The 23,910-nt window shown below is 48.0% G+C and overlaps 1 protein-coding gene across 9 annotated transcripts in view; it reads left to right on the forward strand.

The window, feature by feature from the left end:
* The window catches only part of LOC142256902 (CMP-N-acetylneuraminate-beta-galactosamide-alpha-2,3-sialyltransferase 4-like), a 165,250-nt gene that overhangs the window by 12,241 nt on the left and 129,099 nt on the right, over positions 1-23,910 (forward strand). For 7 of the 9 annotated variants that reach the window (XM_075328881.1, XM_075328884.1, XM_075328882.1 and 4 more), the window contains exon 2: positions 15,847-15,919. The exons of the other annotated variants lie outside the window; for them this stretch is intronic. In XM_075328881.1, the coding sequence (XP_075184996.1) occupies positions 15,905-15,919 (15 nt within the window). In that variant the 5' untranslated portion in view covers positions 15,847-15,904. The remainder of the gene's footprint in view (positions 1-15,846; positions 15,920-23,910) is intronic. 9 annotated transcript variants of the gene reach the window in all.

Raw genomic sequence — 23,910 nt, forward strand, 5'->3', positions numbered from 1 at the left:
GGAGCTACTCGCCACCAACTCGCTGATTCTAAAAGCGCCAAAAAAGGCCAGTGTGAATGCACAACTAAAGAGAAACACTTCAAAGGGACTGCTACAGACTCGGCCTAGTACACTCAGTATCTGCTGCAATAACTGGAAAGAAATCGGACGCCGTTTATCTCTGGTCTTCTTACAACTTTTCCTGTAACCCTTTAGGGCCTGCTTAACTAAAAAATGCTTTGTGTAATCAGTGAAGTCGTGCAACTTAAACCAAAAAGCTAATCCAGACATTTTACTATCAATACTGGACAATGAAGTACCATCCACAAAGGCCCTGCTAATGTAAAATAACAACAAGGAAACATTGTCATGTAACCTGGCATCATGTCCCACTAGAGCACACAAGTTTTCCCATTCCCTCCATGCTGACTGGTACCTCTGCCATGTGCTTACACCCACAGACCGTTCTATCAGAGCGTATGCGGTGTCACTGGCAGTGACCACAGAAAATCCGGACACTTCTTGCCTTGTACCTCTGCCATCGGGGCTAACGAACGGAATCTGTCCCACTGAAAACGAGACAGAGCATCAGCCACAGAATTGCAAACACCGGGGACATGCACAGCTGTAATCTGACAATTTGACTTTAAACAGCGCAGCACTAGATGACGCAGCAACGTAACAACAGGCAGGGAAGAAGCTGATTGTTTGTTGATGACTTCTACAACTCCCAAGTTATCACAATGAAATCTCACTTTTCGGTTTTGGAAAATATTGTACCAAATTTCACAAGCAACCACTATGGGGAACAATTCAAGGAGTACTAAGTTTCGTGTTAACCCATTGTTTCTCCAACTCTCTGGCCACCTATCTGCACACCACTGTCCCGAACAATATGCACCAAAACCAGTTGACCCCGCTGCATCAGTGTGGATGTCTAGATCAAAATTTGAAACCGGTGGTCTGATCCACAATGACCTCCCATTAAACTCTATTAAGAACTGTTCCCATACCGCCAGATCGTCCTTTAATGTTCTAGCCAGCCGCACAAAGTGATGTGGAAAGGTTATGCCTGAGGTAGCTGCAGCTAGGCGCCTACAAAAAACTCTACCCATTGGAATAATGCGACACGCAAAGTTCATTTTCCCTAACAGCGATTGTAGATCCTTTAATCTGATCTTACGGTGAGATCTAGCTTCTCTGACTGCCTCCAGCAGATCACTGACCTTGTCATCCGGTAATCTGCACTCCATTGCTTCACTGTCAATCAAAATTCCTAAAAACTTGATAAGTGTAGACGGGCCTTCTGTTTTATCTGATGCTAACGGTACTCCAAAACACTTAAAAACCGACTGAATCGCTGCCAATAATGAAGCACAAACAAATGACTTTGGTGGACCAATACATAGGAAATCATCTAGATAATGCAGGACAGAACGCACGCCGGCTTCCTTCTTTACTACCCACTCCAAAAATGTGCTAAATGATTCAAACAAGGAGCATGAGATGGAGCAGCCCATCGGTAAACACAAGTCTACATAAAACATTCCCTGCCACTGACAACCCAAGAGATGGAAGCTTTCTGGATGGACTGGTAAGAGTCTAAAGGCAGCTTCAATGTCTGTTTTTGCCATTAAAGCTCCTCTGCCGTACTTCTGTACCCATGCAATCGCTGTATCAAATGAAGTATACGAGACTGTGCAAAGTTCCTGATCGATTCCATCATTAACTGAGCTTCCATGAGGGAAGGACAGATGATGGATCAGCCTAAACTTATTGGGTTCCTTCTTTGGGACCACCCCCAATGGAGAGACCCTTAAGTTTTCTATTGGCATTTTGGGGAATGGGCCTGCCATGCGGCCCAGGTCAATTTCTTTGTTTAGTTTTGTGGAGACAATGTGAGAATATGTATAAGCTGAAGCAAGGTTACGAGAACAGGTTAATGGGCCTGAAGTAGATGGGATCTTAAAACCTTCTGAGAAACCCTCCCCCAGCAATTGTGCTGCTTTTCTATCTGGGTACCTGCTTAGATAGCCCACCATCTCCCCGAGTCTAATTGGGGTTTCCCCTTTTTTGGTTAATCTCTGCTGTTGGGGTTTTATTTCGTTTAAAGCATTTTGATAGGCTATGGTTTCCACTACAGAAGCTGCATTCATGTTTGTACCTGCATGTGTTTCCGAATCTGCACTGGCTATCATTGAACTGCCAGCAGCAACCTTTTCTGTTTGCTGCCGACAATCCGATTGCTGATGATCTGCCGACATAGCCCTGAAAGGGCTGATTAACCCCACGTGGCGCTGTCATGAGACGCATCCATAAACTAATATCTTTGTGATCCCAACGAATCCCTTGGCGACCAGCCTTTCGTTGGCGAAACTGCTCATCATAGCGCAGCCATGCTAAACCTCCATACGCACGGTGCGCCTCCCCGATAGAATTCATGTAACAAAATAAGGCAGAGCAATGTTCAGGAGTTTTTTGGCCTATTACACTTGCTAATATGGCAAAGGCATGGAACCAATTGCTAAATGTTTGGGGGATGAGACAATACCGTCTTTCTTGTCCCTCTCTTTTCCTCTCATCAAACCTTACTCTATCCAAGTTATATTTTTCTAAGGGCAATAATGAAAATATTTCCACATATTCGTCGGCCCAAATCTTCTCCCTAACCTCCTGTTTCAAATGAATTCCTAGAGGACCCTCAAAACATACATATAATTCTCCTTTTGCTGCATCAGATAATGGAACCCCTTGTGAAATTACTGCGTCCTCCTGTGTCTCTGGATCAGCACACGACTGACTTACCACCTTCGATGTCCGGCGACCATTCCCGCACCATGCAGCAATAGGAGAAGAAGTTATGGGTAAGCTAGACTGACTCAAAGCCTCCTTAACCCCGGACACTAATTGCTGTACTACTGAATTAAGATCCCATCCTACATTGCCGGGACCTGTACCCCAAACTGCGCCCACTGGATTCATTACAGGTGTTGTTACACTAGATATAGGACAAGAAAAAGTGTTCTCACCAATACCTGGCTGCGTCCTAGGTTGACCAGCCGTCCGTGACGTATTAGTTATAGTCTCTACAGCCCCTCCATTATTGAAGTGCTGCGTGCTGCTGCCCTCTAGTGGGGAGTCGTTATCTGTGTCATAGTCATTGTCTGGAATCTCTGCTGAGTCTTGTAGCTGTAGATTTCTTGCCGGACTCATATCCTGAGCCGGCCGAAGAAGTCTTTGTCTGGTTAAAGTACTTTTGCGCAGTTCTCTTTTTGGATTCCTGCCACTCCTCGTGTAATGAGAACCCGGATCCGGAAATGTTGTGTGTCCTAAGCCCATCCCCCCGTGTTGGTTTATTTCCTGGGGTAAGGCCGTATGATGTCCTCTAGAATGATACAAAGTTTGTTGAGGAAGTTCTAAGGATCCATCGTGGGCTGTGGTCACGTCAGTTGTAGCTTGTGTGGCTGCTTCTCTGGCTGGCACCTCAGTAGAGCTGGACTTTCTCCTTGCACTTCTTGGTGTCTCTCTGGTTAGATGGTCGGGCTCTTTTCTCTGTCCTTTGTTATTCTTGTACTGTAGTTTCCTTCCTGGTTTGTAAGCAGGATCAGAGGCCGTGCTGCGCTTTGCTCTTTTCCTAGAGGTAACGGAAGGACTTATGATCCTATTGTGAGTCCTATTGGCCATTTCAGAAGTTAGTCTCTCAGGAGGTCTTGATCTTCTTAGAGTTTGATGTTCAGAAAGTTCAGAAGGGACAGATGCTGTATCCCGGGCATTCTTCAGCAATTCGTCTAGCTGGGCCTGAATCCATTCGGGCCTACATGTCAAAGCCGCGGCCTGAACGCTCTTCAGCAAGGCATCCATACTGCTTGTTCAGTCTTTAAGTCCAGGACAAAGGAATGACACCTTAACATGGGACCTATTTCTTATATGGCCCCTGCCCCCATCTCTCCTCCTGCTCGCCCACCACCACATTCCTTAGGTAAAAACCCCCATCCCTTACTCCTTAACCCTTTCCTGGATCTATCACTGCCTCAGTCATGTACGTTACGTCTATCTGCCTTCACTCTGCTTGAAAGCAAAACGCATGTCGTCTCTCAGCCTGTGACTGAGCGCAGGAAAGCCTCTTACCCCTTTACACCTTTCTGCATCTATTTGGCTTTAAACTACATCAGATTTTGACACTAAAAGTAGATAAAGCATAAATCAAGCAAAAGAGTGAAAAATATGAGTGTAAATGAGGAAAATGATCCAGTGTCGCGTCTGTGGCAAAGTATGTGACCAGATAGTCTGAAGGTAAAATTACAGTCTGATGTTTTCAATCAATGGGATGACAATCAGGGGTGAGTGGGTGACCTGTTTTATTTAATAGCCCTTTGTGAAAATAGACGTAATTGTACGTCCGCGCTGGGGTGATCGCTTGTGCCGGGGCCTCAGGAGCAGAGCGCTGACCACACACGGCAGATCCCAGCTGCATCAAACAGCCAGCATCTGTCTCTAAGGGCTGCGGCCGGAGCGTAGCTGTTAACCATTTGGATGCTGCTATCAGTCACTGACAGCAGCATATAAAAACATCACATTCGGTGCAAGTGCTGCCATCAGTATGTACATTGCTACTATATGCAGTGATGCAGTATCTGTAGTGTTTATTATATTCAGTGTTTACCACAAAAAGAGTATATATCCAGTACATGTATAATCAGGGAATGCAGTGTAATGTGGTGTATCCAGTGGTCAATATACTGTAATATGTACTGTGGATACAGTGTATCCGGTATATGCAGTGCATCCATTATCCAGAATATCCAGTATCCAAGAGTGACCAGTGTATGCAGTGTATCCAGAGCTTTGTATATGTAGTGTATGCAGTGTATCCAGAGCTTCATATATGTAGTGTATGCAGTGTATCCAGAGCTTTGTATATGTAGTGTATGCAGTGTATCCAGAGCTTCGTATATGTAGTGTATGCAGTGTATCCAGAGCTTCGGATATGTAGCGTTTGCAGTGTATCCAGAGCTTCATATATGTAGTGTATCCAGAGCTTCGGATATGTAGTGTATGCAGTGTATCCAGAGCTTCGTATATGTAGTGTATGCAGTGTATCCAGAGCTTCGTATATGTAGTGTATGCAGTGTATCCAGAGCTTCGTATATGTAGTGTATGCAGTGTATCCAGAGCTTCGTATATGTAGTGTATGCAGTGTATCCAGAGCTTCGTATTTGTAGTGTATGCAGTGTATCCAGAGCTTCGTATATGTAGTGTATGCAGTGTATCCAGAGCTTCGTATATGTAGTGTATGCAGTGTATCCAGAGCTTCATATATGTAGTGTATACAGAGCTTCATATATGTAGTGTATGCAGTGTATCCAGAGCTTCTTATATGTAGTGTATGCAGTGTATCCAGAGCTTCATATATGTAGTGTTTGCAGTGTATCCAGAGCTTCGTATATGTAGTGTATGCAGTGTATCCAGAGCTTCATATATGTAGTGTTTGCAGTGTATCCAGAGCTTCATATATGTAGTGTATGCAGTGTATCCAGAGCTTCGTATATGTAGTGTATGCAGTGTATCCAGAGCTTCTTATATGTAGTGTATGCAGTGTATCCAGAGCTTCGTATATGTAGTGTATGCAGTGTATCCAGAGCTTCGTATATGTAGTGTATGCAGTGTATCCAGAGCTTCATATATGTAGTGTTTGCAGTGTATCCAGAGCTTCATATATGTAGTGTATGCAGTGTATCCAGAGCTTCGTATATGTAGTGTATGCAGTGTATCCAGAGCTTCTTATATGTAGTGTATGCAGTGTATCCAGAGCTTCGTATATGTAGTGTATGCAGTGTATCCAGAACTTCGTATATGTAGTATATGCAGTGTATCCAGAGCTTTGTATATGTAGTGTATGCAGTGTATCCAGAGCTTCATATATGTAGTGTATGCAGTGTATCCAGAGCTTCGGATATGTAGCGTTTGCAGTGTATCCAGAGCTTCATATATGTAGTGTATCCAGAGCTTCGGATATGTAGTGTATGCAGTGTATCCAGAGCTTCGTATATGTAGTGTATGCAGTGTATCCAGAGCTTCGGATATGTAGCGTTTGCAGTGTATCCAGAGCTTCATATATGTAGTGTATCCAGAGCTTCGGATATGTAGTGTATGCAGTGTATCCAGAGCTTCGTATATGTAGTGTATGAAGTGTATCCAGAGCTTCGTATATGTGGTGTATACAGAGCTTCATATATGTAGTGTATGCAGTGTATCCAGAGCTTCGTATATGTAGTGTATGCAGTGTATCCAGAGCTTCGTATATGTAGTATATGCAGTGTATCCAGAGCTTTGTATATGTAGTGTATGCAGTGTATCCAGAGCTTCGTATATGTAGTGTATGCAGTGTATCCAGAGCTTCGGATATGTAGCATTTGCAGTGTATCCAGAGCTTCATATATGTAGTGTATCCAGAGCTTCGGATATGTAGTGTATGCAGTGTATCCAGAGCTTCGTATATGTGGTGTATACAGAGCTTCATATATGTAGTGTATGCAGTGTATCCAGAGCTTCGTATATGTAGTGTATGCAGTGTATCTAGAGCTTCTTATATGTAGTGTTTGCAGCGTATCCAGAGCTTCGTATATGTAGTGTATGCAGTGTATCCAGAGCTTCATATATGTAGTGTATACAGAGCTTCATATATGTAGTGTATGCAGTGTATCCAGAGCTTCTTATATGTAGTGTATGCAGTGTATCCAGAGCTTCGTATATGTAGTGTATGCAGTGTATCCAGAGCTTCATATATGTAGTGTTTGCAGTGTATCCAGAGCTTCGTATATGTAGTGTATGCAGTGTATCCAGAGCTTCGTATATGTAGTGTATGCAGTGTATCCAGAGCTTCGTATATGTAGTGTATACAGTGTATCCAGAGCTTCGTATATGTAGTGTATGCAGTGTATCCAGAGCTTCATATATGTAGTGTTTTCAGTGTATCCAGAGCTTCATATATGTAGTGTTTTCAGTGTATCCAGAGCTTCATATATGTGGTGTATGCAGTGTATCCAGAGCTTCGTATATGCAGTGTATGCAGTGTATCCAGAGCTTCGTATATGTAGTGTATGCAGTGTATCCAGAGCTTCGTATATGTAGTGTATGCAGTGTATCCAGAGCTTCGTATATGTAGTGTATGCAGTGTATCCAGAGCTTCATATATGTGGTGTATGCAGTGTATCCAGAGCTTCGTATATGCAGTGTATGCAGTGTATCCAGAGCTTCGTATATGTAGTGTATGCAGTGTATCCAGAGCTTCGTATATGTAGTGTTTGCAGTGTATCCAGGGCTTCATATATGTGGTGTATGCAGTGTATCCAGAGCTTCGTATATGCAGTGTATGCAGTGTATCCAGAGCTTCGTATATGTCAGTGTTTCTCAACTCCAGTCCTCAAGACCCACTAACAGATCATGTTTTCAGGATTTCCTTAATGTTGCACAGGTGATGGAATTATTCCCTGTCTAATATTGAGGAAAACCTGAAAACATGATCTGTTGGTGGGTCTTGAGGACTGGAGTTGAGAAACACTGGTATATGTAGTGTATGCAGTGTATCCAGAGCTTCGTATATGTATGTATGTATGTATATGTATATATATATATATATATATATATATATATACATACATATACATATATATATATATATACAGTTAGGTCCAGAAATCTTTGGCCAGTGACACAATTTTGGCGAGTTGGGCTCTGCATGCCACCACATTGGATTTGAAATGAAACCTCTACAACAGAATTCAAGTGCAGATTGTAACGTTTAATTTGAAGGTTTGAACAAGAATATCTGATAGAAATTGTAGGAATTGTCACATTTCTTTACAAACACTCCACATTTTAGGAGGTCAAAAGTAATTGTACAAATAAACCAAACCCAAACAAAATATTTTTATTTTCAATATTTTGTTGCGAATCCTTTGGAGGCAATCACTGCCTTAAGTCTGGAACCCATGGACATCACCAAACGCTGGGTTTCCTCCTTCTTAATGCTTTGCCAGGCCTTTACAGCCGCAGCCTTCAGGTCTTGCTTGTTTGTGGGTCTTTCCGTCTTAAGTCTGGATTTCAGCAAGTGAAATGCATGCTCAATTGGGTTAAGATCTGGTGATTGACTTGGCCATTGCAGAATGTTCCACTTTTTTGCACTCATGAACTCCTGGGTAGCTTTGGCTGTATGCTTGGGGTCATTGTCCATCTGTACTATGAAGCGCCGTCCGATCAACTTTGCGGCATTTGGCTGAATCTGGGCTGAAAGTATATCCCGGTACACTTCAGAATTCATCCGGCTACTCTTGTCTGCTGTTATGTCATCAATAAACACAAGTGACCCAGTGCCATTGAAAGCCATGCATGCCCATGCCATCACGTTGCCTCCACCATGTTTTACAGAGGATGTGGTGTGCCTTGGATCATGTGCCGTTCCCTTTCTTCTCCACACTTTTTTCTTCCCATCATTCTGGTACAGGTTGATCTTGGTCTCATTTGTCCATAGAATACTTTTCCAGAACTGAGCTGGCTTCATGAGGTGTTTTTCAGCAAATGTAACTCTGGCCTGTCTATTTTTGGAATTGATGAATGGTTTGCATCTAGATGTGAACCCTTTGTATTTACTTTCATGGAGTCTTCTCTTTACTGTTGACTTAGAGACAGATACACCTACTTCACTGAGAGTGTTCTGGACTTCAGTTGATGTTGTGAACGGGTTCTTCTTCACCAAAGAAAGTATGCGGCGATCATCCACCACTGTTGTCATCCGTGGACGCCCAGGCCTTTTTGAGTTCCCAAGCTCACCAGTCAATTCCTTTTTCCTCAGAATGTACCCGACTGTTGATTTTGCTTCTCCAAGCATGTCTGCTATCTCTCTGATGGATTTTTTCTTTTTTTTTCAGCCTCAGGATGTTCTGCTTCACCTCAATTGAGAGTTCCTTAGACCGCATGTTGTCTGGTCACAGCAACAACTTCCAAATGCAAAACCACACACCTGTAATCAACCCCAGACCTTTTAACTACTTCATTGATTACAGGTTAACGAGGGAGACGCCTTCAGAGTTAATTGCAGCCCTTAGAATCCCTTGTCCAATTACTTTTGGTCCCTTGAAAAAGAGGAGGCTATGCATTACAGAGCTATGATTCCTAAACCCTTTCTCCGATTTGGATGTGAAAACTCTCATATTGCAGCTGGGAGTGTGCACTTTCAGCCCATATTATATATAGAATTGTATTTCTGAACATGTTTTTGTAAACAGCTAAAATAACAAAACTTGTGTCACTGTCCAAATATTTCTGGCCCTAACTGTATATAGCGTTTGCAGCGTATCTTGTGAAATTAGGATTTGCATTGTTAGATGTGTAATGATAATGGTGCCTCCACCCATCCTGTACCCCGCCAGTGACCCCGGCCTCAGCTTCTCCTTAGATCTATATGAGCAGATGCAGCACCTCCCTCCTCCCTGGGATCCAGATCCTGGAATATCATGGCTCCGCTGTGTCCCCGTATAACTCTACCGAGGCGTCTTCTGTCAGGTTCTTTAGGATTTCATCAGTGTAAAGTCAGCTATACACATCGGAGAAGATCAGCTTCCTCCTGTGTCCACAGGGGTGTACCTACCGGAGGTGCAGGGGTTACAGTCGCACCCGGGCCCTGGAGCCTCGGAGGCCCAAAAAGTCTATGGCCGATAGGAAAGACCAGTGCTATTATAGACCTGCAATAATTGGGGGCCCATGAGATATGTCACTGTGTCTCCATCAGGAAAGAGAGAAGGATTGGGCTTCTCGAGATAAGCAGTCGCTAGAGGTATGTGTGACGGGGTGTACAGCAGAGCAAGGAGAGACAACAGGCCGAGGAACGATCCAACAGGTTTATTCACAAGAACACTGGAACAGCACACGATAAGTCCACGTAAAACAGATTCGGGGGCCCTTCCCGAAATCCTCGGACCGGATTACAAAGCAATCGTCCTTACAGTAGTCCAAAGAGTTCCACACAATCCCACGGGCCGCCACACAGGCCTAGCTCCGTCCGTGTCCACAGCCACACAGGCTGGAGCTCCTGCTCCCTTCAAGTTTCAGCTCACTCTGACTGAATCTCCCAGGTAAGCAGAGTTTACACTAGTTGGACTCTAGGCCCACCTCCCCCTACTCCCAGGGATGGAAGTGCCTCAAGAGGATATAACCTTGCATTTTAGGGGGTGATTACCTACAACAATAGAAATGTACACAGAAGTAGTTCAAATAAGACAATGAACCCAGCTTGAAATAGGAATCTGTACAGCATATACAGTGAGAGGGTAAATTACATCTTCACAATCCCTCCCCCTCCCAACTTGTGTACGTACTAGGGACCTCTACAGGTCACTGGTTAAGTACACACAGGCAGAGCGTTACTTACATGTGGCTTCATGCAGCCACGAATTGGCATCGTAGCTCTCCCACATCATTGCCCAGGAGAACAGCTGCAGGCAGACCACCCATCACCCCAACCACACATCGCCTGACCCCAAAGCCAAAGCTCAGATCCACAGTGGCTGTGGGAATAGTCCTCCATTGTCCACCAGCCAGTTCAATGACAATCCCAGGTCCTCTATGGATTGCCTCAGGCCGAACCACTCGGGGATCAGCCAGTGTGAGGAAAGCACCCGAGTCACAAAATCCAACAAGTCTCTGTCCATCCAGCACAACCTCCTGCAAGTGCTTACCTCGATGAGCAGAAGTCGTCATAACTGCAGGTCGCACCCCGTAAACTCCTGGTGGTGCAACATGGGGGGCTGAGTCACTAGGCCAGTCCTCACATAGCGGTGCCACATCTTCCTCCATGGCGCTGGGCTGTAAATAATTAACAATCCGATTGGGCGCAGGATCAGTCCTCATTTGAACAGCTGGGCAGGAGACTTGCCGATGCCCTGGCTGTCCACATTGATAGCATCTGAGCTGGGTCTCCCTCCATCCAAGGCGTCCTCTTGGGTAAGTGGTAGGGGAACTTGGAGGCCGACTCCCACCTGAAGGTGCTGTAGGGGTTTGAGGATGATTCCTCCATGGGCTGGCTGGGCATGAGGCCTGCAAATGCCCGGGATGCCTACAAACATAACACCTGCGCTCTGTTACTTCCTCTCCCCGGCGTATTCCAGAAAATGCAGTAGAAGCAACTGGAGGCACATTAACACGGGTATCAACATGTGGTGGCTTAGAGGAACGGGGAACAATGGGGACAGAATAACTGGGGGCATCCGGTGTTGTGGAGCTGTTAGGCGTCTCTCCATCCTCCAACAAAACCCTCCACTGAGGCTTGATGGTGAGCACCTCATCAGCTAGAGCAGCAGCTTCCTCCACTGTCGCTGGTTTTCTCTCACGCACCCATTCCCGGATCTCAGCGGGGCACTGGGCAAAGAATTGTTCTTTTAGGATGACCTGGAGGAAGGTCTGCCAAGTTAAGGCTCCCTCTCCCTCCAGCCAGCGATGGCACACTTGTTTCAGTCTGTGGGCAAACATCTTGAAAGACACTTCTCCATCACAGGCTAATGTACGGAACTTAGTCCTATAAGTATCTGGGGTCACGGCATAATGTTCCAGAATGGTCTGTTTTATCTCCCCATACTCACAATTCCACTGAGGGTCCATAGCTCTATAGGCGTCGGCAGCTCCACCCTCCAAGAGGCCCACCAGGTGTCTGACTCGCTCTCTTTCTGGGACTTCCATTAATCGACACTGATGCTCAAAGTCCTGGAAGAAGCCCTCAATGTCACCAGCAGCCTCATTAAACTGCTTGAAGTCTTTGCGGGACACTCTGGGAAGTTCCCTCATGATGGGTGCTGGGGTTACAGTCTGTCTGGAACCTCTCGCGGCTTCCACAGCGAGCTGCTTATCCAGCAATGCCATCTCCTCCATCCTGCGCTCCTTCTCTTCAGCTCCACGCATGGCCTCCCTCTTATCTTCTATGGTGGCCTCATCTCCAAGCAGTGCCATCTTTTCCTTGTACCACACAACCCATTGACTTTTTTGGATATTCACCTCCGGCTCCCGTCTTTGCTCCCCTTGCTGTGGAAATTGTTCCTCGGTGCCATCTTGCAGGCAAGCGTGTTCCAATGCCTCAATTAGTTGCTCCTTAGAGAGTCCTTTGTAGCCGACACCTAATTCACGGGCCTTTGTTTGTAGACTCGCCACAGTCCAGTTCCTGTATCCTGAGGTTCTGGTTTCAGACGTCGATTGGCTGTTGTCCTCCATTTCTTCTGCTCTGATCCCGCCGCTGCCACCAGTTTGTGACGGGGTGTACAGCAGAGCAAGGAGAGACAACAGGCCGAGGAACGATCCAACAGGTTTATTCACAAGAACACTGGAACAGCACACGATAAGTCCACGTAAAACAGATTCGGGGGCCCTTCCCGACAATCCTCGGACCGGATTACAAAGCAATCGTCCTTACAGTAGTCCAAAGAGTTCCACACAATCCCACGGGCCGCCACACAGGCCTAGCTCCGTCCGTGTCCACAGCCACACAGGCTGGAGCTCCTGCTCCCTTCAAGTTTCAGCTCACTCTGACTGAATCTCCCAGGTAAGCAGAGTTTACACTAGTTGGACTCTAGGCCCACCTCCCCCTACTCCCAGGGATGGAAGTGCCTCAAGAGGATATAACCTTGCATTTTAGGGGGTGATTACCTACAACAATAGAAATGTACACAGAAGTAGTTCAAATAAGACAATGAACCCAGCTTGAAATAGGAATCTGTACAGCATATACAGTGAGAGGGTAAATTACATCTTCACAGTATGGAAAACAGGCATAAAGGGAGATAAGCGTCTGATGGAGGACAGAGGGATCCAGAGGAGGGAGGAGGAGAACAGAGGTTATTGGAGGAGGAGGACAGAGGAGTCTGGAGAAGGGCAAAGGTGATTGGAAGAGGAGGACAGAGGAGTCTGGAGGAGAAGGACAGAGGTTATTGGAGGAAGAGGACAGATGAGTCTGGTGGAGAAGTACAGAGGTGATTTGAGGAAAAGGACAGAGGAGTCTGGAGGAGAAGGACAGAGGTGATTGGAGGAGGAGGACAGAGGAGTCTGGAGGAGGAGGGCAGAGGTGATTGGAGGAAAAGGACAGAGGAGTCTGGAGGAGAAGGACAGAGGTGATTGGAGGAGGAGGACAGAGGAGTCTGGAGGAGGAGGGCAGAGGTGATTGGAGGAAAAGGACAGAGGAGTCTGGAGGAGAAGGACAGAGGTGATTGGAGGAGAAGGCAGAGGTAATTGGAGGAGAAGGACAGAGGAGTCTAAAGGAGAAGGACAGAGGTGATTGGAAGAGGAGGACAGAGGTAATTGGAGGAGAAGTACAGAGGAGTCTGAAGGAGAAGGACAGAGGTGATTGGAGGAGGAAGACAGAGGAGTCTGGTGGAAAAGAACAGAAGTGATTGGAGGAGGAGGACAGAGAAGTCTGAAGGAGGACAGAAGTGATTGGAGGAATATGACAGAGGAGTCTTGAGGAGGAGGACAGAGGTGATTGGAGGAGGACAGAGGAGTCTGGAGGAGGAGGACAGAGGTGATTGGAGGAGGACAGAGGAGTCTGGAGGAGGAGGACAGAGGTGATTGGAGGAGGACAGAGGAGTTTGGAGGTGAAGGGCAGAGGTGATTGGAAGAGGAGGACAGAAGAGTCTGGAGGAGAATGACAGCGGTGATTGGAGGAGGAAGACAGAGGAGTCTGGTGGAGAAGAACAGAAGTGATTGGAGGAGGAGGACAGAGAAGTCTGAAGGAGGACAGAAGTGATTGGAGGAATATGACAGAGGAGTCTGGAGGAGGAGGACAGAGGTGATTGGAGGAGGACAGAGGAGTCTGGAGGAGGAGGACAGAGGTGATTGGAGGAGGACAGAGGAGTCTGGAGGAGGAGGAGAGAGGTGATTGGAGGAGGACAGAGGAGTTTGGAGGTGAAGGGCAGAGGTGATTGGAGGAGGAGGACAGAGAAGTCTGAAGGAGGACAGAGGTGATTGGAGGAACAGGACAGAGGAGTCTGGAGGAGGAGGACAGAGGTGATTGGAGGAGGAGGACAGAGGTGATTGGAGAAGGAAACTGCTGTTGGGGCAGAAGTCTGTCTGATACTCTGCAGAGCATTGTGCTTCTTTTCTTGCAGAACACGTCTTCGGTGACTATCATCTTGTGCTGCGCGTCACACATACGACGCTGCCCGTCTCTCCTCCTCTCTTTATCCTCTTTATACTCCTCTGTATATTGTCACTTCGTTAGCAATGTGTTTCTACAACTCTCCGCATCTGTCAGTTGTATCCAGTGCACGGTCCTCTGCACATGGCGGGCCGAACTTGTGCTCTGCCACATAGGGTGTGAATACTTCTGCATTTGCATATAATTCTGTTTGGCTTCCTGTGATACATTGTAGGTTTTTGTCCTCGTCATTTGTGGGATTTTTATCTCCTTAGCAGGCGCTGTGTCCAGTGTGTGCACCGCAGAGATAGCCACATATCGCACACATGTGTCACGTGATCAGCAGAACCATGGCCTCCCCTCCCCCACCGCCGCACATTGGCTTTATCACAAAGACTTCGGTTCTGTTCACACTGCTGTAAATGAGGCCGACCCTCCAGAATTCATCCGCTTTGTAATGGATCCCAGTTGTAATCTAAACATGATCCCCACAATGCCAAGACTGGCCGTCCCAGAGATGGGTGAATGGATCTAGTGGGAAATCTGTTACCAATTTATCAACAGCCTTATTTTTGTGAGAAGCTCTGCTGCAGATCTATGTGCGTCCAATGGTTACAGGCTGCGGAGTGTGGTGCTGTATCACCCATCCCGAGAGCACGCTGTATCACCCATCCTGAGAGCACGCTGTATCACCCATACCGAGAGCATGCTGTATCACCCATCCTGAGAGCACGCTGTATCACCCATACCGAGAGCACACTGTATCACCCATCCTGAGAGCACGCTGTATCACCCATCCCGAGAGCACGCTGTATCACCCATCCTGAGAGCACGCTGTATCACCCATACCGAGAGCACACTGTATCACCCATCCTGAGAGCACGCTGTATCACCCATCCCGAGAGAACACAGCGGAGAAACCAAGGGGATCAGACAGCGCAGGATTTATGTGTAATCTGTTACTTTGGAAACACATAGGTCTGCGCAGCAGCTGTGTACCTGAAATGGTGGAAAATCTAAAACAATAGGTTGTCAGCCCTGCCCACATTACTGACAACCAGCCTGTATATAATGTGAGAGGTTGTCAGCCCCACCCACATTACTGACAACCACCCTGTATATCATGTGAGAGGTTGTCAGCCCCGTCCACGTTACTGACAACCAGCCTGTATATAATGTGAGAGGTTGTCAGCCCCACCCACATTACTGACAACCACCCTGTATATCATGTGAGAGGTTGTCAGCCCCGCCCACATTACCGACAACCACCCTGTATATCATGTGAGAGGTTGTCAGCCCCGCTCACATTACCGACAACCACCCTGTATATCATGTGAGAGGTTGTCAGCCCCGCTCATGTTACTGACAACCAGCCTGTATATCATGTGAGAGGTTGTCAGCCCCGCTCATGTTACTGACAACCAGCCTGTATATCATGTGAGAGGTTGTCAGCCCCGCTCATGTTACTGACAACCAGCCTGTATATCATGTGAGAGGTTGTCAGCCCCGCCCCCTGGTGGTGACATCACAGATACCATGATGTGATCACACTCACACCTGATATGACTAACCCTTGGGGCACCAGATAGCGGTATTATTTTGGGGTCACATACACGTGTGGTCAGAGACTTCCTTTCTTAGATTCTTTGCTATATCATTTTATGATATTTGTCGGTTTTATTTTCTTGTACTTTCAGATTTGGAAGCTTTTCCTTCTTGGAGGAAGGAGAATATTTCAGGCCATCGCTGCCCCTTATGGAGCGTCTTAAGGTTCGGAGCACTTTACATTCTTCGGATTTTTGTCATTTCTTGATATAAGTGGGGCATTCTTGTGTCCTCTGGGGTGAGGGTCCATCTCCATCCAGGTGCCACATTGTCACTGATCCTGATGACAGTATCTTCTGTGTTCACTTGTTTTGGGTCCACATTGATGAGGATTATATGTCATCCTGATCTCACTGAGTAGCATGTGAAGACTGCAGTGAGGACTGACACAGGCCTGGGGCAGTGTCCTGTATAGCAGTGCAGGTGGTGGGGCCATGACGTGGGATGGGGGCTCCCCCATGGGCAGTGTAGTAGCTGCCATTAGCCCCTGGCCTCACCGTGATCCATATGTAGAGGTTTTGCTGGTTGTGCCCATGTGATGGCGCCATCCTCTGTCCTCCAGGCTGTGCACTGGCAGGAGCTGCCTCTTATCAGCTGCGGTGTTTACCTGGCCCATTACAGCCGTTAATAATTACTATATAAATGCAGTTATCAGCTGCGGCCCTTATCTTATCTCCAGCATCAGATACCAGGCAGAATCGGATGTGTTTTGCTTCTGGCAATATTTTTGCTCAATTCCTCTGGATGTGGTGGATACAAACCTTTATCATAAATATTTATGGTTTCTAGATTAAAGATTTTCCATTGATTGTAAATAAACCTTACTTTGGGCCGATTCATCACTTGTGTGTGGAGGGGTTGAGTCACTTTTCTTCTTGTGCCGTTTTCTGTGCTAAATTCTTTAAAGTGACGCAAGTGGTTCATTAATCATTAACAAAATCACCAACGCTCTTTATTTTTGTCTTTTAAGTTTTTTTGCAACTTTTATTACAATGTTGTGGCAGCTCTAAAATGTTCAAAAAAATTTGTGGTGTAAAAAAAAACACCAATGGGGACTGCAATTCAGAGAAGTTATCTTCCTTTGTCAGGAATGGGGAGAATCTGCAACATTGTAGCTTAAATAGATGCAAAAATTGGGACTGGGAGTAACGAATAATGTAACATTCATTATTTAGGCTGCTTTCACACATCATCAGTTTTGTTTTTTTTTTGCATCAGACACAATCCGGCTCAAAATCCTATGCACTGTATGCGGCAAAAAAAACTGATCCGTTGCATAAGTTTTTCCATGCGGCCCATCCGTTTTTGACGGATCCGGTTTGATACTGAGCATGCGCAGTTCAAAAAGCCAGATGCGTTTTTTTGCTGCATCCCACCGCATACGGCGTCCATAGGCTTGCATTGTAAATCGCGCTGAATCTTGCCGGATTCGGCGCGATGCAGTTTTTCGCCACAGACAAAAACGCTGCAAACAACATTCCACCCGGCCGCCGCATCGGATAAATATGCCGCATCCGGCAAAAACCGGACGCAACGAAGGCAATACGGCACAATCCGCGTGCTAATTCAAGTCAATGAGCAAAAAACGCATCCGGCGGCGAAAAAAAAGGATGCTTTTTCTGTAGAGCGCCGGATTGTGCCTGATTGCAAAAAACTGATGCGTGAAAGCAGCCTTATCTCCAAAGATGGAAAACCTGTCCTGACCTAACACTTCTTACAGCTGAGACTTTGTTACAGTGTAGCCAAACTAATCTCATGTGAGCTAAGTCCAGAGAGATACAGTTTACTATCAGCATTAGTATAGGAGGACAATGAAATCAACATCTGTGCCTGATCTGTCATATTGAGGACACCAGCAAGGCCCCCATAGAGCACAATGGGGACTGTTGGGTTTCCATATTTTTGGATGGATCAAGGGGCCTCCAAAACAGATGTATAATTAGCCCTATCTGCACCATTTGACAGAACACAAGGGAAATTTGTGCTCCTGGAGTGTTTACTAGTGATGGGTGAGCACTGAAATGCACAAGTGCTCGGTACTGAATCGAGCAGGTCGGACGCTCAAACGGGCTCAATTCGAGTACTGAATTCAAAGGGAGACCTGAGCATCTTTGTGGCAGACCCCTGGGAGGTCTGGGGGCAGTAAAACCACTGAAATGTATGGAACCCCCGGGAACATCATGGGGAAGACGCCCGGACACATCTGACTCCCAGGATGCTACTGGGAATGTTGTCAGAGCATTACGCCACTATCATGGACTGACAATAAACCATACAAAACTAACAAAAAAATGGATTTTACAGGAAAAAAATGTTAGGAAACATTCTTTTCTGTTTAATGACAAGTATATACGGAAAATGAAAAAAATATGAAACAAACAAAACATATGCTTAGATTATGTTCACATGTAGCATTTTTGCTGCGTTTTTGCACTTTCTCATTAATTTAAATGTTACAAAAATGGTAAAAGACTTGACACGCTGCTTCTTTAAAAACTGCAATCGGAAAAAGAAAACCAATGGTGTGCATGAGGGTTATGCAATCTCCCAGCTTTTCATTGGAATAAAACCCTGCAAAAACGTCATTACCCTGATTAGCAGGAAATCACCGCACGTTTACTGGCTGAAAAACATCAGGGCTGAGTACCGAGCACGCTCACAAATCACTAGTGTTTCCCTCTATGTGGGATGCAATTGTAACAAACCCTCAGCTGTGGAGAATACGTGGTCTGTATTTGTAAGAACTATGAGTTTGATTAGAAGACACCTGCTGAGAGATGTGGTTATCAATATACATAGGACGCCGCAGTATGGACGATGTGAAGAGTGGATCGAGTCGTCACTACAATTTCTATCCATAAATTGTAATTGGAGAAGTTGCCATTTCCCTCCCTCGGAGATCGTAAACAGATGATTTCACATTTCACTGAGATCCAGGCAGGACATCGTCACTCACACTTAAGGGGGCTTTACACGCTACGACATCGCTAATGCGGAGTCGTTGGGGTCACGGAATTGGTGACGCACATCCGGCCGCATTAGCGATGCCGTTGCGTGTGACACCGATGAGCGATTTTGCATCGTTGCAAAAACGTGCAAAATCGCTCATTGGTGACACGGGGGTCCATTCTCAAAAATCGTTACTGCAGCAGTAACGAGGTTGATCCTCGTTCCTACGGCAGCACACATCGCTGCGTGTGACACCGCAGGAACGAGGAACCTCTCCTTACCTGCCTCCCGGCCGCTATGCGGAAGGAAGGAGGTGGGCGGGATGTTACATCCCGCTCATCTCCGCCCCTCCGCTTCTATTGGGCGGCCGCTCAGTGACGTCGCTGTGACGCCGCACGGACCGCCCCCTTAGAAAGGAGGCGGATCGCTTGTCACAGCGACGTCGCCAGGCAGGTAAGTGCGTGTGACGGGTCTGCGCGATGTTGTGCGGCACGGGCAGCGATTTGCCCGTGACGCACAACAGATGGGGGCGGGTACCCACGCTAGCGATATCGGGACCGATATCGCAGCGTGTAAAGTAGCCTTTAGGCTATGTGCGCACTTTGCGTTGAGGTAGTTGCCGTTCTAAACGCATCCTGTTGCAGAAATGGTCTTTGCCAAATTTGCTTTTGACCACAAAAACGCTATAAATACGCTTGCGTTTTTACCTCATTTTTACCGCGATTTATGTGCTTTTTCATTGCTTATAGTCAGATGCGTTTTGATGACAAATAATAAAGTTTTAACATTCAAACCCTATGAAAAAAAGGGAAAAAAATGATAACGAATATCATGATTAAAATCATACACAAAATAGCAGATTTTATTAAAATGATAACTGTTAATATTTATGTATAAAATAACGTTATATTATTGATTTTCATAAATGTAATAATTGGACTCTGTGTGTAAAGGGACATATCATGCCCTTAATATAATGTAAAAAATGCATGCATTTAAATTGTCAAAAAAAGCAGGTAAAACGCTGGGATTTTGATGTAGAATGGATTTTGCATCTTCTCATTGACTCTAATGTTAGCAAAACGCTGCCCAAATGGCAAAAACAATTGAATTCTGCTTCTTTAAACGCTGAGTTTTTGCCAAATTTTCTGCTACTAAAACGCTGCATTGTAAACAGCATTGTGCGCACAAGAAATCCCACTTTCCCATTGACTTTGCTTGAGAATCAAAACGCATGCATTTTGGCATTAAAACGCTGCAGTTGAAAACGCTGCGGAAACACATGGAAAAACGCAAAGTGCGCACATAGCCTTAGACTACGTTCACACCTTGCTTTTTTACTGCTTTTAATCTGGCTACTTACTCTATCTATGATGTAGGGGGCTAGGGGCAGTGGGGGAGGTGTCGCTGGAGGGCTGGGGGCAGTGGGGGAGGTGTCGCTGGAGGGCTGGGGGCAGTGGGGGAGGTGTCGGTGGAGGGCTGGGGGGCAGCTGGGGGAGGTGTCGGTAGAGGGCTGGGGGACAGTGGGGGAGGTGTCGGTGGAGCGCTGGGGGGCAGTGGGGGAGGTGTCGGTGGAGGGCTGGGGGACAGTGGGGGAGGTGTCGGTAGAGGGCTGGGGGACAGTGGGGGAGGTGTCAGTAGAGGGCTGGGGGGCAGTGGGGGAGATGTCGGTGGGGGGAAGTGGGGGAGGTGTCGGTGGAGGCAGGGTGGCAGCTGTCAGTGGAGGTTGGGGGGCAGTGGGGGAGGAGTCAGTGGAGGCTGGGGTGGCAGTGTAGGTGGTCTCGGTGGAGGCTGGGGTGGCAGTGTGGGTGGTTTTGGTGGAGGCTGGGTGGCAGTGTGGGTGGTCTCGGTGGAGGCTGGGGTGGCAGTGTGGGTGGTTTCGGTGGAGGCTGGGTGGCAGTGTGGTTGGTTTCGGTGGAGGCTGGGTGGCAGTGTGGGTGGTTTCGGTGGAGGCTGGGTGGCAGTGTGGGTGGTCTCGGTGGAGGCTGGGTGGCAGTGTGGGTGGTCTCGGAGGAGGCTGGGTGGCAGTGTGGGTGGTCTCGGTAGAGGCTGGGTGGCAGTGTGGGTGGTTTCGGTGGAGGCTGGGTGGCAGTGTGGGTGGTCTCGGTGGAGGCTGGGTGGCAGTGTGGGTGGTTTCGGTGGAGGCTGGGTGGCAGTGTGGGTGGTCTCGGTGGAGGCTGGGTGGCAGTGTGGGTGGTTTTGGTGGAGGCTGGGTGGCAGTGTGGGTGGTCTCTGTGGAGGCTGGGTGGCAGTGTGGGTGGTCTCGGTGGAGGATGGGTGGCAGTGTGGGTGGTCTCGGTGGAGGCTGGGTGGCAGTGTGGGTGGTCTCGGTGGAGGCTGGGTGGCAGTGTGGGTGGTCTCGGTGGAGGCTGGGTGGCAGTGTGGGTGGTCTCGGTGGAGGCTGGGTGGCAGTGTGGGTGGTTTCGGTGGAGGCTGGGTGGCAGTGTGGGTGGTTTCGGTGGAGGCTGGGTGGCAGTGTGGGTGGTCTCGGTGGAGGCTGGGTGGCAGTGTGGGTGGTCTCGGTGGAGGCTGGGTGGCAGTGTGGGTGGTTTCGGTGGAGGCTGGGTGGCAGTGTGGGTGGTTTCGGTGGAGGCTGGGTGGCAGTGTGGGTGGTTTCGGTGGAGGCTGGGTGGCAGTGTGGGTGGTCTCGGTGGAGGCTGGGTGGCAGTGTGGGTGGTCTCGGTGGAGGCTGGGTGGCAGTGTGGGTGGTCTCGGTGGAGGCTGGGTGGCAGTGTGGGTGGTCTCGGTGGAGGCTGGATGGCAGTGTGGGTGGTTTCGGTGGAGGCTGGGTGGCAGTGTGGGTGGTTTCGGTGGAGGCTGGGTGGCAGTGTGGGTGGTTTCGGTGGAGGCTGGGTGGCAGTGTGGGTGGTCTCGGTGGAGGCTGGGTGGCAGTGTGGGTGGTTCCGGTGGAGGCTGGGTGGCAGTGTGGGTGGTTTCGGTGGAGGCTGGGTGGCAGTGAGGGTGGTTTCGGTGGAGGCTGGGTGGCAGTGAGGGTGGTTTCGGTGGAGGCTGGGTGGCAGTGTGGGTGGTTTTGGTGGAGGCTGGGTGGCAGTGTGGGTGGTTTCGGTGGAGGCTGGGTGGCAGGGAGGGTGGTTTCGGTGGAGGCTGGGTGGCAGCGTGGGTGGTCTCGGTGGAGGCTGGGCGGCAGCGTGGGTGGTCTCGGTGGAGGCTGGGCGGCAGTGTGGGTGGTTTTGGTGGAGGTTGGGTGGCAGTGAGGGTGGTTTTGGTGGAGGTTGGGTGGCAGTGAGGGTGGTTTCGGTGGAGGCTGGGTGGCAGTGTGAGTGGTTTCGGTGGAGGCTGGGTGGCAGTCTGGGATCCGCCTGTGGATGCCTTTTCTCTGCACACTTGCAGCATTATTCCAGTCTCTCCGGGCTCCTGATATTTGGGATCCGCGCGCTGCAGCCTCCAGGCGATCCTTGCTTAGAGCCTCCGCTCTCCTCGGGTGACTCCAGCACAATGTGCGGTGGCCACAGATCTGGAGATGACATCATGCACATCTGGATGACATAGGGAGAGGCCGGCGAGATTGCCAGCGCTGATCTGTGAGCTCTGAAGACACTGTTATAGTACGCGATGGCGCTCTGCGGAGGACTCCAGAAATCTGGGGGTGCTCCCCCATAAATCATGAGGTTCTGATTGTATTGTATTTGGCTGTGACATCACACGGGAGAATCACTCTGTATTGCTCTCCATGTCTTTGGATGCTGCCTGCAGTGTAAAGCATGGAGGTTTCACACTAGTCTTGGCTGCAGGTCCCAGGGGCCTCTCGTGCTGTGTCTGGTTATATGATATTTTACATGCATTCATGTGATATCTAGTGTAGATCACAGCACGGTCCCCACCTCTGACTCTCCCGCTGTTTTTGAGCTTCCATCATGCATTTGCTGCTGGCGTGTTCACGGTTAAAGATCACTGTATTGGAGGGAAAAGTGCATCATGTGCACAAATACACCAGAGTACGTATCCATGGCAACTCAAATGAAGACCTCCATTCTTTACACTGCAGGCTGCATTCAGAGAACTTTACATTGCACATTGGCCCTTCTGGGCACCTTCCTGGTATAATGTCACCCATCCTGGACCCATCCTGGTATACTGTCCTCCATCTTGGGCACCTTCCTGGTATAATGTCCTCCAACTTGGGCCCATTCTGGTATAATGTCCTCCAACTTGGGCCCATTCTGGTATAATGTCCTCCAACTTGGGCCCATTCTGGTATAATGTCCTCCAACTTGGGCCCATTCTGGTATAATGTCCTCCATCATGGGCACCTTCCTGGTATAATGTCCTCCATCATGGGCACCTTCCTGGTATAATGTCCTCCATCTTCAGCCCATCCTGGTATAATGTCCCCCTCCTGAGCCCCTTCCTGGAATGTATCTCCTTCGTTCTGTTGCTATTCTCTAAGGCCTTGTGCGCACTGGGAAATGGAATTTTCTTGAGAAAATTCTGCATGCTCTCAAAGATTACCGCACCCGCGGTAAAAAAACGCGGGAAACCGCACCCGAAAACCGCATGCGGTTTGCCGCGGTTTGCTGCGGATTTACCGCGGTATTATTTGCGGTATTGCCGCGGTTTTGCCGCGTGCGGGTTGGGATGTGCTTTATTGCATTCAATGCAATAAAGCACATTGAAAAAAAAAAAAGAAAAAAAAAGTCATTTAATTCTGAGATAGTAGATAGATAGAAGAATAGATAGAGGAATAGATAGAGGGATAGATAGATAGAGGGATAGATAGATGACAGATCGCTGCATTTCCCACGGTCGGCAGTGAGTTCACATTACCGGCCGTGGGAAATGACCGGTAATTACCTCTGCTGTCTGCTGCTTTCATTCAGCGCTGTGTCAGTGTCAGTCGCGGCTGGATGTAAGCAGCGCAGGACCTGTGGATTACGCCGGAGCGGTGGATTACGCCGGAGCGGTGGATTACGCCGGAGCTTTGGTGCGGGAGGGGTTAATAAAATGGTGAACGAGGCTTGTTTGTTTTATTTTAAATAAAGGATTTTTCGGTGTCTGTGTTTTTTTCACTTTACTTACGGGTTGATCATGTCAGCTGTCTCATAGACGCTGCCATGATCAAGCCTGGAGTTAATGGCGGTGGTCCCCCACCATCGATAACCCCTTGTATTACCTTGCTGCCACTGCTACACGGTGGCAAGAAGAGCCGAGGACACGCCGGTGCTGCCGCATAATGCATGCGACAGTGC

This window comes from Anomaloglossus baeobatrachus, chromosome 11 (genome assembly GCF_048569485.1).
Source record: "Anomaloglossus baeobatrachus isolate aAnoBae1 chromosome 11, aAnoBae1.hap1, whole genome shotgun sequence".
Classification (NCBI taxonomy): domain Eukaryota; kingdom Metazoa; phylum Chordata; class Amphibia; order Anura; family Aromobatidae; genus Anomaloglossus; species Anomaloglossus baeobatrachus.